Genomic DNA, 19,990 nt, shown 5'->3' with positions numbered 1-19,990 from the left:
GGAGCACTTACCAACACCTATTTTGTAAGCAATAAGGGTTCCTGCGGTGTATGTGCACTAACCAGTTAGCACGTTGTAATGTAAATGTGCTAAATGGTTAGCAGGGGAATGCCCACTTTCTGCCCCTGACACGCCCCCTTAAACAAAAGTACAAAAAAATTATTTAATGTGAAGTTAATAGCAAATCGTCTGGACCAGATGGTAATTATCCCAGAGTACTGATAGAATTAAAAAATGAACTTGCAGAAATACTTAATATGTAATTAAATCTTTAAAATCAAGCATGGTACCGCAAGATTGGAGGAGGGGGGGCAATGTAATGCCTATTTTTCTAAAAGGTTTCAGAGGTGATCCAGGAAACTATAGACCAGTGAGCATGAGGTCTATGCCGGGCAAAACGGTACAGACTATTATAAAGAACAAAATTACAGAGCATATTCAAAAACATGGATTAATGAGACAAAGCCAACGTGGATTTAGTGAAGGGAAATCTTGCTTCAGCAATCTATTACATTTCTCTGAAGGGGTGATCAAACATGTGGATAAAGGTGAGCCAATCAATATTGTGTATCTGAATTTTCAAAAGGCATTTGACAAAGTACCTCATGAAAGACTCCAGCAGAAATTGGAGAATCATGGGATAAGAAGTATTGTTCTATTGTGAATTAAAAACTGGTTAAAAGATAGAAAACAGAGTTAAATGGTCAGTATTCTCAAAGGAGCAGGGTAGATAGTGGGGTCTGTGCTGGGACCGCTGTTTTTTAACATATTTATAAATGATCTACAGATGGGAATAACTAGTGAGGTAATTAAATTTGCTGACGATACAAAGTTATTCAAAGTTGTTAAATCGCAAGAAGATTATGAAAAATTCCAAGACTGGGAGAATAGGAATCCAAATGGCACATTACATTTAATGTGAGCAAGTGAAAAGTGATGCATATGGGAAAGAAAAACCCCAATTATAGCTACGTAATATAAGGTTATACATTAAGAGTCACCGACCAGGAAAGGGATCTAGGCATCATTGTTGATGATACGTTGAAACCCTCGACTCAGTGTGCAGTAGCAGCTAAGAAAGCAAATAGAATGTTATGAATTATTAGGAAGGAAAGGAAAACAAAAATGAGGATATTATAATGCCTTTGTATCACTCCATGGTACAACTGGACCTCGAATACTGTGGGCAATTCTGGTCACCGCATCTCAAAAAAGATATAGTGGAATTAGAAAAGGTACATAGAAAGGTGACAAAAATGATAAAGGGGATGGGATGACTTCCCTATGAGGAAAAGCTAAAGCAGCTAGGGCTCTTCAGCTTGGAGAAAAAACGGCTGAGGAGAGATATGATAGAGGTCTATAAAATAATGAGTGGAGTGGAACGGGTACACATAAATCGCTTGTTTACTCTTTCCAAAAATACTAGGACTAGGGGGCATGCAATGAAGCTACAAAGTAGTAAACTTCAAAATGAATTGGAGAAAATATTTCTTCACTCAGCATGTAATTAAACTCTGGAATTTGTTGCCAGAGAATGTAGTAAAAGCAGTTAGCTTAGCGGGCTTTAAAAAAAAGGTTTGGCCAGCTTCCTAAAAGTCCATAAGACATTATTAAAATGGACTTGGGAAAAATCCAGTGCTTACTTCTAGGATAAGCAGCATAAAATGTACTGTACTGTTTTGGGATCTTGCCAGGTACTTGTAACCTGGATTGGCCAGTGCTAGAAACAGGATGCTGGGCTTGATGGACCTTCGGTCTGTCTCAGTAGGGCAACACTTATGTACTTTCAAAACTACCACGTGACACTATAGTGCATCCCACAGTAGTCCAATTTTTGCTGCATTAGGCAAACATTAGCTCCTAACATAGCTTACTAAAATAGCCCCTAAATTAAAATGCACAAGTATACACATCATAAGTATAAGCATACTATCCAGTCATTGAGTGAAACAAAGTGAAAGCCTAAAATGGCCGTGTTTTGTCAAAATGATTGCATCAGGAAGATCATGTGATAGACACTGACAGGGGAAGATGAGCTGAGCTCTCACTACAACACTGAGCCTAATTACTAAAGACCTCCCAATCACTACATAATCAGCCACGATGACTATTGCAGGAAGTTATGCTGCCTTAAATTGACTCTAAAAAACAAAGACACACCCCCATCTCACTTTCTAAATTAGTGAAATCAGGTAGGCAGCAGACAATGGCTCAATGCCTTGGGATCCGATTCTTGGGCATCAACCCACATCTTCTCCCCAACAAACCCATTTCTCAACAAATATTTGAACTAAACGTAGTTCTCAATATTAGAAAAGATTATAACATTAATCTTAGTGCACAGCTTGTAAAGTCCAGGTGGACTTAGCTGATGCATGAGCAAAGTTGCACAAGGTTGTGGACTCAGCTGGTGCATGAGCAAAGTTGCATAAGGTTATGGAAAAACTACATAGCGGACAAAGAGCAGGTAATGACCATAAAATAAAACGATCAAGAAGCACCTTTAAAAGCATGGAATGCAAATGTTATCTAGTGAGATTAAGAGTAAATTGAAAGGGAGAGACTATCATAATTTCAGAGGTTAAAAAAGCTGAACAATTCTTAGTGCTGCACTTTCCCAACGACCCACCTTTTTCTCAAAACACAGAAAAACCAAAACTAGGGGCACCCAGACAGCAGACTTACAACAGGAAAATGAAGAGGACAAAGGGTGATGGATTTGATATACCATCTTTCTGTGGTACAATCAAGTGGTTTACATATATGGTACAGAAGATCATCGACTGTTATGCACACAACAACAGTGAGGAAAAAGGTACATGATAAATCTCAGTAGACTGTTGCATTTCTCAGTGAAAACTTCATGAAGCAGCTTTACTGTCAACTTAGAACTGTAGAATCTTATTACACAGTCCAAACTTACCGATTAAAACTTTTGGCCAGATGCTTAATTTTTCTTCTTATCCTTTATAAACTTTGAGGATAAGTCCATCATATGATTTGTCTCTGAGCTATGCCCCGTCCTAAAGTGGGCAGCCTACTCAAGAGGATAATCATGAGCTGACACTGTGACCATTTGACTGAGGAAGCCTGAAGCTGTCAAAGTTAGCTTTGTTAAGATCAGCAGGGCTTCTTGAAGGCTGAATCATCATATGCAGTTTTGGAGCCACAATCTTATCAACTAGAACCATTCGCCATCAACGATCAGAAATGACTGATGGCTAATCAGCAACACTTCTTCCTGAACTGTTTCCTTAAGGTTTAAATTCCTTTTGAGAAGTTGCTCAATGTTGAATGGCTATGAACTTGCCCTTGGGGACAGTGAATGGACTTCAGACTTAAGGGGTTGAGTAAAAGTGTGAGAAGGGAACTACTGTTTATAGGAAAAGACGATGCACAAATCTAAATTTATCAAAGGGAAAAATGTACAATCATGTCCTCACTCAACTTGGTTCCATTCACTGAGGGCATGATTACCAAACAAATTTTATACTATGTGGCAATCCAGTTGTGAAATACTTAAACCCCTGGAAGCAGACATTCTATATTGCTGAAACACAATTTTGAATGTGGGCTTCGGGTGTTTGACTATATGACCTGTTCTAGCGCTGCAAATCAACTAGATACGTGATTGCTACTTTTATATATTTACTTTGGATTCAAGTTTTGTGACACTTTTGGTATGAAATATCAGGTGAAGGGTTTTCAACCTATTTACACAGGGGACAAAATGATTATATATCAAAAGTGGGGTTCTGAAATAGGCTTTTTCCTATAAGAGGCCTTGTGACCTTGCTAGCATTGTGCTGATGTCCTCTAAAGATTTTTTTAAAAAATTTAAAATTACTAATTTGTAAATGTAAGTACAAAGTTATTGTCTTTATATCACAGATTTTTCTTCCAATTAGATTTTGTTGTTATCTTTCCAGTTTGGGAGAGATTCTTTTGCCCTAGGTTCTATTTTGAAAAAAAAAATAACAGATATCATTAGGCAAATTACAAGATTTATAGTAGCCAGAAGTAATTTCTTGATGCTACTGAACTGTGATATTAAAATAAAAACATACTGATTCTCAATATGAAGGACCTAGGTGGTCACATGTTAGAGGCGAGACTGTCCATAGCAGTTCACTGGAAAAACACTGATCCTCCCAAACTTCCAGAGTGGGGAATAAAAACAATGTGAATGATTATGGAAGGGGAGCAATTTGGCACCCTATTACAGAGTAACAAACAGAAATGGAGAGTTAGACCCGTTTATTAGATACTTTCAGATAAAAGGAAATGGAGAAAAGGAAACTGCTCAACAGAAGGGAGTTAACAAAAGCACTCTGTCAGATTGTAGGAGATTTAGCACATCGACACCTGCAGTAAATTATCCGATTGCACATTTTCAACACAACCAACTATAGAACTACATCAATGATTTTCAACCTTTTTCATCTCGTAGCACATTTACAAGGCACAAAAATTGTCAAGGCACACCACAGCAGTGGTCACAGCTAATATTCAGCGGTACCGTCTGTCTAAGTGGTGCTTAATTGACTCCTGGCTCACTCATCATTGTTTAAATGTGCAGGAGCCTCTCCTACCCACAGAAATCACACTGAATATGGGCCCCTCATTATTCAGAGCAGGATTTTGCCAAGTTTTCCAGGTCTTAACAGATTTTTAATTCTCCATGATTTCTGCTGTTTTTTAAAGCATCGAGGATCAGATTTTCAAGAACCAGGGAGAAATATTGGCAAAGGTATTAGATCAGAATGAAATCCAGATTTGGAGTATGAGAATATGGGGAATTACAGTAAAGGGAGTGTAAAATGAAGAAATGATGCATTAGTTCCACATGGTGGCATCCTGGCATTGCATTTGTTAAGAAGAAAATGCATTAAAAGTGATAAAAAGTAGCTTGAAAAGGTTTTTTGGCGAATGATAGAAAATTGCCTGTAGGGTGCTATATGAAGTTTTGCATACCAGACTTCTGAGGCCTTTTCCTCTGTTTTTTATAAGATGTTTTCACTTAGTATCTGGTTGTCTACCATTTTTGGTTGGGTATTTATTTTAAAAATGTATAGTTCACACCATCTAAAATCCTAAGTGGATTACAATAAAACTTACGTTAAAGAAAACAAAAGTAAACACACAAAATAAAATATTTTTTTGCCTACAGCAAAAAGAAGGTGCAAGGTCCACAGCTCTTTTGCACCTGTGGATAATTTATATAGTTCCCAGGAACAAAAGTACCTACAGATATTGCACCTAGGGAGATGATGTGAAAATCAACCCCTATATATTATCATGATTTTACTGGGATTTTGTTATTCAGAAGTTGAGATATGAGGGGAAATGAAAAGAAAAGGGCCACGTAATAAACTTAAACAAATTTATGCAACTTAAGTGCATCTGTGAGTACTTACTAATCGTCATTGAGTCTGGTACAGTGGCTGAAGGCAACAGCATACTTAAAGGATTCCTTTGGACTGAACTGTCTTTCATACTGTGTAAAAAAAAAGGCATAAGTGTATCAGAATTTAAAGTAAATGGAAAGTAAATAATGTGGACTAAATCACTGACCACTGCAGAGCAGGAAAATAAGTGTTAACACAACAGCCTATTTATGCACACAGAACCACTGAGTGTACTCTACTTTGTGAGGCAGCTTGAACTCTTATTTGAAAGAGAAAAATGACCGCACATACACCTTCTAGCTAAAAAAAAGGAAAAATCAAAGCAAACTAAATTGGCAGTAAACTTCTTGTTCTGCCTTAGAGAGGTCATTCCTCTTACTTGCTACAAGTACACTGGATTTTAACAAGTTAATGAAAAACAGCTGTTTTTCTAAAGTCATTTCACAGAAAATAAATCATGCCAGGTTTCCTCTCTCCCTCTTTCCTCTGAACTTCCATCTAGTCATGGCTCCAGTGAAGACTATGACCAATTAAGACACAGTGAAACATACAAAAAAACCTCACTTCCATTGTGCGCAAACCAGGGGCGTATCTGCGTGTGGCCACAGGGGCCTGGGCCCCCGCAGATTTCGCCCTGGCCCCCCTCCCCGCCGACAACCCTCCCCCGCTGCTTACTTTTGCTGGCGGGGGGCCCCAACCCCCGCCAGCCGAGGTCCGACCCGCAATCTCCATATTTCGTCTTCCTCCGTGGCCATGTGCTTCAAGGAAGTAACGCTGCAGTGCTGATTCGTTGAATCCAGTTCGGCGTCTGACGTCGCAGCACGTGGCCACGGAGGAAGACGAAATATGGAGATTGCGGGTCGGACCTCGGCTGGCGGGGGTTGGGGCCCCCCGCCAGCAAAAGTAAGCAGCGGGGGAGGGTTGACGGCGGGGAGGGGGTGGAGAGAGGCAGAGGCGGCGGCGGGGAGGGGGTGGAGGCAAAAATGTGCCCCCCCTCTCTGGCTCTGGCCCCCCCTACCGCCGGATTCCAGATACGCCCCTGGCGCAAACCTCCTTAGTCAACCGAACATCAACAGTATGTACAGACCATGAAGCAAAATATGATACTTTTACAAAAAAAAGGGCACAATGTATTTTGCAAATAAACATTGCTCGTATTTACAAAACAAATATCATTCTATCAATAGAAATTTATTAAAACACTGCCAACATCAAGAAAAATACAGATGTTCAAAATGTACTCCACAACCACCTTACACTTTGCACCATGAAGTAGACCAATAACTCCGCAGCCAGATGAGGCAAATATCTACGAACCCCATCTCTGAATTCTAAAAAACAAACTATACAAATAAGGAAAAAGATAGAGGAATAACACCTAACAAAACGTGCACCTGATGTCCACAATATAACAGCAAGGATATCATCAGCAGGCAACTACTTCTCACTACAGTTAGAAGCTTTGTAGCTACTGCTGTTTAACCCACTCTAACTCACCACTTCCCCAGAATGGAGAAACAGCCTTCACATGGTAGAGTGTTTGCTAAGTAAGCTATCCCTCCCAAACTTATTTTCCTCCTGCTTGCAACTTCTTCAAAAGTGGAGTGGAGGAGTGACCTAGTGGTTAGGGTGGTAGACTTTGGTCCTGGGGAACTGAGGAACTGAGTTCGATTCCCACTTCAGGCACAGGCAGCTCCTTGTGACTCTGGGCAAGTCACTTAACCCTCCATTGCCCCATGTAAGCCGCATTGAGCCTGCCATGAGTGGGAAAGCGCGGGGTACAAATGTAACAAAAATAAAATAGATACTATTGGAGATTCTACATGGAATGTTGCTACTATTGGAGATTCTGTTGCTACTATTGGAGATTCTACATGGAATGTTGGTACTATTGGAGATTCTACATGGAATGTTGCTATTCCACTAGCAACATTCCACGAAGAAGGCTGCGCAGGCTTCTGTTTCTGTGAGTCTGACGTCCTGCACGTACGTGCAGGACGTCAGACTCACAGAAGCAGAAGCCTGCGCGGCCACATTGGTGATCTGCAAGGGCCGACTGCGAATAGTAGCAACAGTGGAGGAGTGGCCTAGTGGTTAGGGTGGTGGACTTTGGTCCTGGGGAACTGAGGAACTGAGTTCGATTCCCACTTCAGGCACAGGCAGCTCCTTGTGACTCTGGGCAAGTCACTTAACCCTCCATTGCCCCATGTAAGCCGCATTGAGCCTGCCATGAGTGGGAAAGCGCAGGGTACAAATGTAACAAAAATAAAATAGATACTATTGGAGATTCTACATGGAATGTTGCTACTATTGGAGATTCTGTTGCTACTATTGGAGATTCTACATGGAATGTTGGTACTATTGGAGATTCTACATGGAATGTTGCTATTCCACTAGCAACATTCCACGAAGAAGGCTGCGCAGGCTTCTGTTTCTGTGAGTCTGACGTCCTGCACGTCAGACTCACAGAAGCAGAAGCCTGCGCGGCCACATTGGTGATCTGCAAGGGCCGACTGCGAATAGTAGCAACAGTGGAGGAGTGGCCTAGTGGTTAGGGTGGTGGACTTTGGTCCTGGGGAACTGAGGAACTGAGTTCGATTCCCACTTCAGGCACAGGCAGCTCCTTGTGACTCTGGGCAAGTCACGTAACCCTCCATTGCCCCATGTAAGCCGCATTGAGCCTGCCATGAGTGGGAAAGCGCGGGGTACAAATGTAACAAAAAAAAAAAACATGAAAACATACAGCATGAGGCAATCTATCATAAAGACATCTACAGCAACGTACACATCAAAGTAAGAGGTAATTTGATTCCTTTAAATTTCCACCACTGCCTTCTTAACCAACTTCCAAATATATCCCACTGATCCAAACTCTTCACATTTCCAAAATAATAATCTACCATATACCCAACAGCCTGCTTGGTGAAGTACAACTCACATAAAGTTTTATAATTGTCTCCCTTAATCTGGCTACAAGGGAAAGATAATAAAGTTGTTGCGTAGTTTAGAAAAATAACCAAATGACTAAAAATTTCACGTAAGAGATGTGAAATGAGTTGCTACATGTTAAGAAAATTGTTGGTATTACAAATCTCATATAGCACAGTACAGAACTAGGGAAGAAGATTTGTTTGAAAAATCGGAAAATTTCAATGGCATTTCCCAAATCCCTCTACCATGTCATTTCTAGCCTGAAAACTGTGCACTATTAACAACATCGCCCCCTCCGCCCCCCCCCCCAAAAAAAAAAAATTAAAAAAAAAGAAATCCTACAAACCATGTGGGAAACTTAACAAAAAGGGTCTGCACTACACACACCTAAAAACAACTGACAATAACTTTTTGTTTTAATATATATTTTTTATTGAGACCAAAATAACCAAAACAGCTTTGCATCAACAACAAACAGGTGGTCAACAACTCTCAACATCCCCCCCCCCAATCGCATCTTATATCTGCAGCCGGTAAGCAACAACTATTTTAAACTGAATTGAAATAAGTTCCAGCAGTTACTTATAGTTTGTGCTCAATGGTTTGTTTTTGTTTACTAAGCCACACTAGTGGCTGCCACGCGGCAATGCATACACAGCCCATTCATTTTGAAATAAAAGTAATCTGGTAGCAACACATGTATATATTTTAGAGTACTAACAACTTTATGTAGAGCAAAAAGACAGCTTTATGTTTTGAACAATAGCCCAGTGGAGGAGTAGCCTAGTGGTTAGTGCAGTGGACTTTGATCCTGGGGAACTGAGTTCGATTCCCACTGCAGCTCCTTGTGACTCTGGGCAAGTCACTTAACCCTTCATTGTCCCTGGTGCAAAATAAGTACCTGCATATATGTAAACCACTTTGAATGTAGTTGCAAAAACCTCAGAAAGGTGGTATATCAAGTCCCATTTCCCTTTCCCTATTGGAGATTCTACATGGAATGTTGCTACTATTGGAGATTCTAGGTGGAATGTTGCTACTATTGGAGATTCTAGATGGAATGTTGCTACTCTTTGAGATTCTGCTGCTACTATATGAGATTCTACATGGAAGGTTAATGTTGCTATTCCACTAGCAACATTCCATGTAGAAGCCTGCCCTTGCAGATCAGCAACGCGGCCCTGCAGGCTTCTGTTTCTGTGCAGGACGTCAGACTCAGAAAGGCGGTATATCAAGTCCCATTTCCCTATTATATCCAGAGCCTGTTTCAATCTCATTATTTTCTATTTTATAAGAAATGTTATCAATTAAGACTGCATTTCCAGAAAAGTATAAACATAGTGAAAGCAATCCAGAAATGGGGCAAAATCTGCACCACATACTGCACTTTATGAGATGAGAATCAAGGACCCGAACACCTATATACTGGAACAGAAAAGGCAAAGGGGGAATCTGGTACAAGCATTTAAATAACTCAAAATAATAAATAATACACAAGTGACAAAAAGTTATTCCTGTGAAAAGGAAGTCTCAAAACAATAAATAATACACAAGTGACAAAAAGTTATTCCTGTGAAAAGGAAGTCTCAAAACAACGGACCGCAATATTTGGTTGGAAGATGGGAGGAAAGGTGGAAGATACACAAGAAAATACCACCAATAAAAAAACAAAAATATATCACAAGGCAGGGATGGAAAGTGAGTAAGGTAGTAAAACTAATTTGAAAAAAAATCTGCGGTATAATACAAAATGCAAAGCCACAATATTACATTACTGAAATACTGAAATGCTAATAGGGACTTCATATATAAATCACGAGGACTTCGATCATGTGATGTGAATTTTCTTGTTAAACACCCACCAATACAAAAATCACATCTCTCAATCTGTTAAATTTGCAAGAGGTTCAACAAACACATGCACACAGTGCAAAATAAATAGATGTTCAAAGAGCAACAGTAGCAAACATGTTTGACTAAATCATGCAAAAACAGCAGAGCAATAATACATGCCTTTAGGGACGGCCTTCCCAACTGCAGAGCTTTGTGTGGACCAGTTTGAGGAGCCCCCTGGCCATCCAGTAAGTCCCCCCTGTCCATGACCTCTCCCCCCACCTTAACATAGAGAGCCACAAGTACGTGATCCACATAGGCTGTCTGTCACCAAGCCCGGAGAGCCTGCTCTCTGCTGTATCCGGCCAGGGCCGTGCCTAGGGTCTCCGGCGCCCCCCTGCAGTTGGCCCGCCGGCGCCCCCCCCCCCCCCCCCCGAAAACGATCGCTACACTACCCGCCCTCTTCTCCCCAGATCCTTTTTTTTTTTGTTTAAATTTACCTCTCCGGCGCGTGGCAGCGTAGCATTAGTGAGGAGGCGGCGCTCCCCCGCCCCGACGTGTCTTCTTCCCTTCGCTCAGTGTCCCGCAGAACCGAGCGAAGGGAAGAGACTGACACGTCGGGGCGGGGGAGTGCCGCCTCCTCACTAACGCTACGCTGCCACGCGCCAGAGAGGTAAATTTAAACAAAAAAAAAAGGACAAGGATCTGGGGAGAAGAGGGCGAGGTAAGCATGGTGCGGTGTTACCTCGCTTACCGTGTCGGCACGGCCCTGTATCCGGCCCCCTTCTGACTTAACTTCCTGTTTCCCCAAGGGTGGAACACAGCAGACAGCATGCTCCAGGCTTAGAAGCAGCCTATACAAATCACTGCCCTGCCCTGAACCCTCTATGAAGTAATGCTGTTTTAAGGTAGGGGAGGGGTTTGGAGGCAGGAAGACATGCAGAGGAAGGGCCCCTAGGAGTACAGCTCCTGTCACACCTGCTTAAGGCCAGTCCTGCATGCTTATTTTAGTGAGGCCATATTTATTTGCATTTATTAATGATATTACTTCCCTAAGGAGCTCTAGGCAACATAGAAAATGAAAACTTGATCTGATAGAAAAGCTCTTTTACAAAGCCTTGGAAGAGACAAAACAAAGACTATTTCCTCCCAAACAATCTCAATGTCTACTCTTTAGCCTGTACTTTATAATACTGAATGTCTGAACACAAGAGAGCTTGGCAGAGTTTAAAAAGGGGTTGGACGGTTTTCTAAAAGACAAGTCCATAGACCGCTACTAAATGGACGGGAAAAATCCACAATTTTGGGAATAACTTGTATAAAATGTTTGTACGTTTGGGTAGCTTGCCAGGTGCCCTTGACCTGGATTGGCCACTGCCGGGGACAGGATGCTGGGCTCGATGGACCTTTGGTCTTTTCCCAGTATGGCATTTACTTATGTACCTTATTGGTTAAGTGCTGCTTGAAAGAATTTACATGACTGCTTGGAAATGTACTACAGCTTCACGAAGATTTTCAATATATTTATTTATTTTACAGTGCTTATATCCCACAATTTCCCACCCCTGGCATGCTCAATTTCCCACCCCTGGCTTACAACATTGGAACACAAAATAGACAAGGTACATTAAATGGAAAGGGGGTAAGCAGGGCAGAGAGGTAAGGATAAATGAATGGGTCAGTCCATAATAGCAGTGTCAGTCCATACTGGCGGCGTCCTGAGGTTAATGAGGGTGGACAGGATCTTTGGGGTAGGCTTGCTCAAATAAGCTGGTCTTAAGCAACTTCCTAAAAGTGAGGTGATCCTGAGCCATTTTCATTGATTTCGGTAGGGCAATATAATCCCTAGTAGCACACTGTAGGGGTTGTAACATCAAGGAATAAGTGATTTCTGCTCCTTTACTGGTGGAGAAGGAAGGGAGAAGTTGCTTAATGTAGCAAAGGCAAGAGGAATCGCTGGTTACACTGAACTGTGATGTCATCTGATGGCACCAACATGTGGTTAACAAATGGGCTGAGAACCAGAGATCTCAGTTCAAATCCTACTGGGTCTCCTAGTGACCTTGGATGAGTCATTTAATCCTCCATTGCCTCAGGTACAAACATATTGTAATCCCTCCAGGGACAGGAAATACTGTACCTGAATGTAACTCGCCTTGAGTTACAACTGAAAGAAAGCATGAGCTAAACCCAAAATCCTTTCCCTTCCCCGTAGAAAGTTTTCTATAAAAAATTTGAAGGACTTCTGCACGGCAGTTTCCATATCAACAAAACAAGCTTTAAGTTTGTCATTTTCTGTCAAACATAATGGATGTGTTCTCCTCTAAATACTATAATCCTTACTGCATTTCCTTCAAACCATTTCTCCTATTTTTAGGCAAAAGGATGCCTTGTGAGTTTGTTTCTCTCCCTCTTAGAGTGGTTTCCCAACAACTTCAGCCACAAATTTTATTTCACTGTCCCTTGTCAATAGAGTGTATTTTTACTGCAGTCTTTGACAGGCCTTCCCAGGAAAGAACCCCCTTTTTTCCTATTCATCTATCTTCAAATTTTCTATAATAGACTTTCATCAGACCTGGTACAAATGTTTGGACAAGGATCATGTGCTGCACTGTAGCACCTGTTCTAGGATGTCACCGAAAGTCATCAAGATCTGCAAGCTGACATACTTGCAACATTGAAAAATTAAGATACATTATTATATAATTGGTGGTTGCTGAACAAGATAGTTCATATGAATTAAGCATCCATGATCTATATACGAGGTCCCTAAAAACAGATGGCTTTCCTGGAAGGGGTAGGGATAAAACGCTCACAGAATTCAAGAATGTGTGGGAATACTGATGGGTGGGAATCCAGGATTAAGCCAAAAGATTTGTGGTATTGCAACAGACAAAGATAATGACAGACTAAGCGCTAGATTTATTATAAAGGCTCTACTGCACGCTAACATGCGTTAACATACATTACTCACCGTGGATCCCATTTTAAGCAATGGGATCTACTCATTAAAAATGTGTATTAAGGGCGTTAGCCTACCCTAATACAGTAGTACACTTCTGTAAAGTCTAGTACTAAGTGGCTTTGCAGTCTTCATCTGATATTACATTTTACGTTGTTACACTACAATGGCCTATTACCTACCTGTCCTGAAGTTCAGACCCCTTCTGAGCCAGTTGAACTGCAAGGGCACCACTTTCATGCTCATTTTCATACTCTAAATTATCCAAAGTGGCATCTGAAGAATAAAATCAATGGACAGTTGAAAACTAGGCACTACACTTAATTTCTTGCTCATCTGAGTTATAAACAGAGCAATAGATATTATGTCAAAAGCACATGAGATCAGAAAGACCAAAAGGTAAATATAGATATTTAAATCATTTTACATAAAGTAGTATGATAGCCATTTTAGTCCAGCTGGATACATACAAATTAAAGATCAACAGAGTACGTTGTACCTTTTTTCTTAAACTAGTTTAATACACTTGTGATTAGTTTTCAAGAACTATACTCAAGCTTGCCTGGGAGAGAAGCCAGTTCTCACCTAGCTACTATCTAGAATCGGACCACCTTCCTCAGGTGCTTAAGCCATAGCATGCTTGCAGCCAGCTCCCTGATGTATTCTCTTGTTGTGCTCACAGACATCAGTAGGTGAGCTGGATACATACAAATTAAAGCTGGATACATACAAATTAAAGATCAACAGAGTACGTTGTACCTTTTTTCTTAGACTAGTTTAATACACTTGTGATTAGTTTTCAAGAACTATACTCAAGCTTGCCTGGGAGAGAAGCCAGTTCTCACCTAGCTACTATCTAGAATCGGACCACCTTCCTCAGGTGCTTAAGCCATAGCATGCTTGCAGCCAGCTTCCTGATGTATTCTCTTGTTGTGCTCACAGACATCAGTAGGTGAGCAAAATCAAGAGCTGGCTAACAGATAGAGACATCATAACAATGGAGCATGAAAAAGGGATATGCCGTTTGTGTGTCTCTGCGCTACATGAGCGTGCTCAAAAAAAGTATCAGTCTTCTTCATAGTCCATTGATCACTTGCCAGGTCCAGAGGGAGCAATGTCTCTAAATGGGTTGTTTGATGTCATGAAGAAGTGGGCTATGTTTTTTCTTTAAAGTTACTAGCCTGTTACTACATTTGATGGGTTCAAGTGGAGTATACAGTATGTAATTTTATTGGGGGGGGGGGGGGGGGGGGGGGTGGGGTGCATACTATGTTCTGTATTAATTTTGGACCAACCATTCACAAACATCCACCAAGCAACTAGAGACTAGTAAAACAACATTTGATGGATCACCTGCATAAAACTAGAAACCTATGCCCTTAGAGCAAAAAAATAAATGTACATGTGTACAATACACTTGATCACGAGTATTTTAAGAAGTATATGTAAAATCACGTCTGCCCACACTCCACCCAAACTCTGTTCCAGAACACCTTGTCTATGCCAAGGGAAGAAATTCTATACCTGGATGCCCACAGTTAAGCGCCAATTGTGGGTGTGAATGTACAGAATGCCAGCACTTTTGCAGATAAGTGTACACTTAAGTGTCAGCAAAGTGGCTAAGCAATATTCCATAAGGGTATGCTTAAGTAGCATAGCATGTAAATGCAAGGGGGTGTTCACATGGGCACAGCATGGGAGGGGCATTGGCAGTGCTGCCATTTACAGAATACTGTTAAGTATTTGGGCAACTGCAGTTACATCAGGCCTATGGCTGGTGTAACTACAGGTACCTAGGTTTCAAGCACCCCATACTCCTGCCAGAATTCTGCACCAAAAAAGTAAAATTCTGCACACAAAATGTTCCAATTTTTTTTGCAAACCCTCCCTCCCATCCATAGCATTTTTTTCTTTAACACAGACCCCTTCTGATCCACAGCATCCCTTTTTTTTCCTACAGCCGCTCCCTCCCTCCAGACACCCCCACACTCACATGAGGTAGGAGGAGTAGGAGCTACAGTGGGAGTTCTCTTTGGGGCAGAAAAGAACCCCACTCTTTCATACCCCACTGTCGCTGTGCTTTTTCAAATGGCCACCGAGACTTCAAGCGGTAGTCTCATGAGATTACCACGTGAAGTCTCAGTGGTCATTTTGAAAAAGCATGGCACAAGGAAGACAGCGGTGGCAGCCGGGCAGGAAAGAGTGGAGTTCTTTCCTGCCCCTGAAGAGGCCACTCGACCACCAGGGAATGCACAGGTAGGCCAGGCGGCAGTGGGCAGAGAGTTGGGCGAGTGGGTGAGGGAGGGATCAGCTGAGCGGCAGGGTGTCTGTCCTTTCACGGATTCTGCGCGGAAATGTTGAATTCTGCACAACTGGGGAATTCTGTGCAAATTCTGTGCTCCGCAGTCACACAGAATTCTGGCAGGAGTAATCCCAGTACAATTTGAACCAGTATTCTGTAAGGGAATCTGGGTGCCCAGAATAGGCATCAAAATAATACCTCAAAAGAAGCACCTACCTATAGAATTACACACACCCCACCACCAAACATACATGTGGGGCACTTTTTATAAGAGGCATTATACATGCATGGAGGAGTTAACCTAATGGTTAGAGCAGAGGGCTTACAAACAAGGATGCCAAGTTCAAATATCAATGTCGTTACTTAATCTTGGACAAATCATTTAAACTTCCAATTCCTCAAACACAAACTTAGATTATAAGCCAAAGTCATCAGTATTTGAATGTAACTCACCCTAAACTACTGAGAAAGGTGTGAGCTAAATCCAAATCCTTTACATGCTTGAGGTGGTTTAAAAAAACATGCATTGGCATATAAGCACGCAAATGACTTTATAAAATTACTCCTCTAGAGAGTAATTTTCAAAGTCATTACCATGGGTAACAGTGTTTTACATACAAACATTAACTTTTTCTAGATATGCGGATAAAATTAAGTAAATACAGCATGTACCTGTATAATATTACTCCCTATGACCAGGGAGAGAGTTTTCACTTACAAACATACTTTTGAAAATTTGAGCATCTACATTTCGATTTTATCCAAACATTATGACACAAATAACAGGACATGTATTGATTTTCATATTATGTAGGATTACAAAACTGGTTTATTTCTTTGATTAGGTGACTTGAAAAGTAGATCAAGGACACAAACGAGATGTGATTTACTCAGATGTCATTAGATCCTTTAATACTATTCCCCACAAAAAGATCATCAATAAAACTGAGCAGCCTGGGGTGTCTTGCAATATAGAGAACGGGATTAAAAATAAGTTGACCAACAGATAACAGAGGGCAGTAATTTATTTTCATTTATTTTTATTTATTTGGATTTATTGACCACCTTTTTGAAGGAATTCACTCAAGATGCCCAGAGTACAGAAAAGTGAGTAGCTGGGTCTCTCGGAGAGGGTATCTCAGGGACTGGTCCTGGGATGGATTCCTTTCAATATCTTTATAAGCAGTACTAACAAATAGCTAGAACAATGGCATGGCGAAAGAGGGATTTTTCCTGCTTATAAATTGTATAGCAATTTTTTATGATGTGCATTTCCTTCATTTGGCCAGCAGGTGGTGACTGTCATTTGTTTGTAAAGTTGTTACAGAACTGTTAATTTCTTCTTCGAAAGCTACTACTACTACTACTACTACTTAACATTTCTAAAGCACTACTAGGGTTACGCAGCGCTGTACAATTTTCCATGTTTTATTTTGTTTGATTTCTATTGATAACCTTTAAGAATGGACTAACACGGCTACCACACCTCTCTTCTTCCCACCAAAAGCTGTTATCTTAAGCTGTGAAGTAATTTTTTTTAGTTATAAACAAGGGAATGGAAAAAGAAGGTATTCTTTTCCTGAGACTCTGTGAACAGTTAGACTTCATAACCTGTGAGCAGCTATATCTTGTTCCTGAACTCCCCAGGTAATATTTAGGTATTAGATAAATATCTAGATAGTTTTATTTATGATCCATATTCAGTTATTTGTTATTGCCTTTTCTTTTCCACCTGTTTATATGGTTCACTGCTCTGACAATAAACCTGATTAGTTTATTGACTACTGTCCTAGACTGACTAAGATTCCTGGTGGTTTGTGTTTTGGGCTGTGGGTGCTTTCTGAGAACTGTGGGACGCCTGAGAATATGGCCCCAGTAACCTAGAAATCACCGGGGAATGACCTGCGAGTGGGAGACTCCCCAGAGACAAGCTCTTAGATGTGGCCTAGTAATCTCAATAGATGCTGAGCTAAGACCCAGTCGGTGGGAGGAGGTGCTAGTGTAGAGCACACGCAGCAGGCGGACCTCGGCTGTGCTGGGGACAGGCCCTCCAGGTGGCCCCCAAGCAGGTGGCTAGGCTTTTCATCACAAATGGTTCTCAACCCAATCCTTGGGACACACCATGGAGGTACTGCATGCAAATGTAACTCATACATACTCATTCTGAATATTCTAAAAACCTGGCTGGCTGGATGTGTCCCAAGGACTGGGATGAGAATCCCTGAGCTAGAAAGAAGTTTGTCTTTTTGTGCTCGACACGAAGATCTGCAACAGAGTGAAAACCCTGGAGGGAAAAGACTACATGAGACGTGATCTATAAAAATTGGAAGAGTGCTTGAATAGTTGACAGTTGTTTTAATGAAATAAATGCAGAATGATGCATTTAGGGTACAGAAATCCAAAGAAGCTGTACGTGATTACAGTGGGAAAAGAAGGGACAGAGGCTAGTGAGCAGACAAGGAGAAAGACCTTGGGGTGATACGTGTCTAATGATCTCAATATAATGAAAGAACATGATAAGTGCTGTCCAAAGCCAAAAACACCACCTCATAGGAATTCATACCTTCTTGGTAATCAGGAGACATAGGATCAAACAAACCAAATTATATCACAGGCCGGTGCTGAGAAAGACACACACGAGCATATATTCAGACCCACGCCCCATCATACCTGCAGACTTTCTCTCTCAGAAAGCCAGTTCACACACATCCCCTTCTTCATCCCCAAAAGAGACAGATACTCATTCACAGACATACACAGAATCAGAGTGACAGGCAGACCCTGAGACACAGAGAAACAGAGCTGTAATATCTTCCTGCCCTGCTATAAGCCTATTTCTATATAAAAATACATTTTTTCCAAGCCACATCTGTGTGTTCTATTATTGTGCTACAAAACCCACTGCCCCTGGGAAGTGGACCCGGGACCAGAGAAAGGAACCCAGAACCAAACAAATCAAAAGTCAAAGCTGACATCTGACATCTGGGGACCATAACGGGCAGTGATGTTTAGAGATTCTAATCTACAAAGCAAGGCTAAATGGCAAAATATGGAGTGGTTGTCTCTGGACCAAACTGGACTGAATTAGCCACCAGCGTAGTGAATGCTTGAGTTGTGGTGTGACCTGATGACATTGTCCAGATTCCCAGTGGCCTGATGCCACCGAGAAGCTAGGGTCCATTGGGCTCTCCTGAAGACATGCCAAGGAGGTGACGTGCACTGTAAGCCATGTGGCCTAGTAATCTCAATAGATGCTGAGCTGAAACCTAATGGCTGCTGTGAACTTGGTTGGTGATTGACATTAGAGCAGTCACTCGATCCTCAGGAAGGAAGGCCAGAGCTCGCACTGTATTTAGCAGGGCCCCTATATACTCCAATTGTTGAACGGGTTGGAGATAAGACTTTGGGTAGCTGATTACAAATCCTAGCAACTTCAACACCCAGACAGTCCTCTGCATCGATTCTTAAGAACCCTCCTGTGACATGCTATTGACCAGCCAATTGTCCAAGTAGGGAAAACACATGCACTTCCAGTCTGCATAGCAATAGTGCAACTTCTGCAAGACATTTAGTGAAGACCCTGGGCGTGAACACAAGACCAAAGAATGCAGTACTGAAAGTGGTGCTTCCCTACTATAAATCTGAGGTACATCCGGTGACTAGAAAGTATTTGGATGTGGTATATGCATCTTTTAAGTCCAGAGAGCATAGCCAATCATTTTTCTGAATCCTGGGGAGAAGGGTACCCAGGGAAACCATCCTGTACTACTTTGACCATATATTTGTTCAGGGATATTAGGTCTAGGTTGGGATAAAATCCTCCCGTTTTCTTGGTGATAAGGAAGTACCTGGAACAGAATCCCTGCCCTAGTGGAACGAACTTGATCATGTGGGCCTGGAGGAGAGCAGAGTTTTCCTCTGCAAGTACCTGTTTGTGTCGAGAAGTGAAAAGAGACACTTATGGTGGATAATTTGGTGGTGTTTGATGCCAACTGAGAGTGTATCCCATTTGGACTATTTTGAGTCCCCACCAGTCGGAAATTATAATGGGACACCTTTCTTGGTAAAATTTCAGCCTCCCCCCTACTGGTAGGTCTTCCAGAACAGTTACTTTGACTGCAGCTATGCTCATCTAGAACCAGTCAAAAGCTCACCTCCTACATTTGGCTGGGGAGCAGACTGTGACTTCTATGAATGAGGCTGGCGGGCCTGAGGGCATTGGGTCTGGGGCTGCTGCAGGGGACAAGCTGAAGAAATAAACCTTTGCCTTTGAGAGTAATAGGTACTTCTCTGATGAGAGTAATAGGTACTTCTCTGAAGCCCATCAGAAAACATCCTAGTAGAAGAGGACACAGAAGGATTGTCTCTCCAGGAAAGTATGTCCATTAGCTTCTCCTGAACCACAAGGTCAGAGACACGCAGTCAAGTGAGTCTGCATATCCCCACACCTAAAGCGGATAGTCTGGACACAATGTTAAAAGTATCATATGTGCCCCTGGCCATTTTCGACACAATTCTGCTTCTTGGCCTGCTGGCGAAGCTCAGCAGCCTGCT

The 19,990-nt window shown here is 41.7% G+C and overlaps 1 protein-coding gene across 1 annotated transcript in view; it reads right to left on the bottom strand.

Annotated features, from left to right (window-relative positions):
* SNX29 (sorting nexin 29) overlaps nucleotides 1-19,990 on the bottom strand; it is a 463,865-nt gene that overhangs the window by 383,064 nt on the left and 60,811 nt on the right. Inside the window, 2 exon segments of the mRNA XM_030211952.1 lie at nucleotides 5,418-5,497; nucleotides 13,317-13,410. Of these exon segments, the coding sequence (XP_030067812.1) occupies nucleotides 5,418-5,497; nucleotides 13,317-13,410 (174 nt within the window).

This window comes from Microcaecilia unicolor, chromosome 8 (genome assembly GCF_901765095.1).
Source record: "Microcaecilia unicolor chromosome 8, aMicUni1.1, whole genome shotgun sequence".
Taxonomy (NCBI): Eukaryota; Metazoa; Chordata; class Amphibia; order Gymnophiona; family Siphonopidae; genus Microcaecilia; species Microcaecilia unicolor.
The sequence above is the reverse complement of the archived record's forward strand: the minus strand, read 5'-3'. Positions and strand labels throughout refer to the sequence as shown.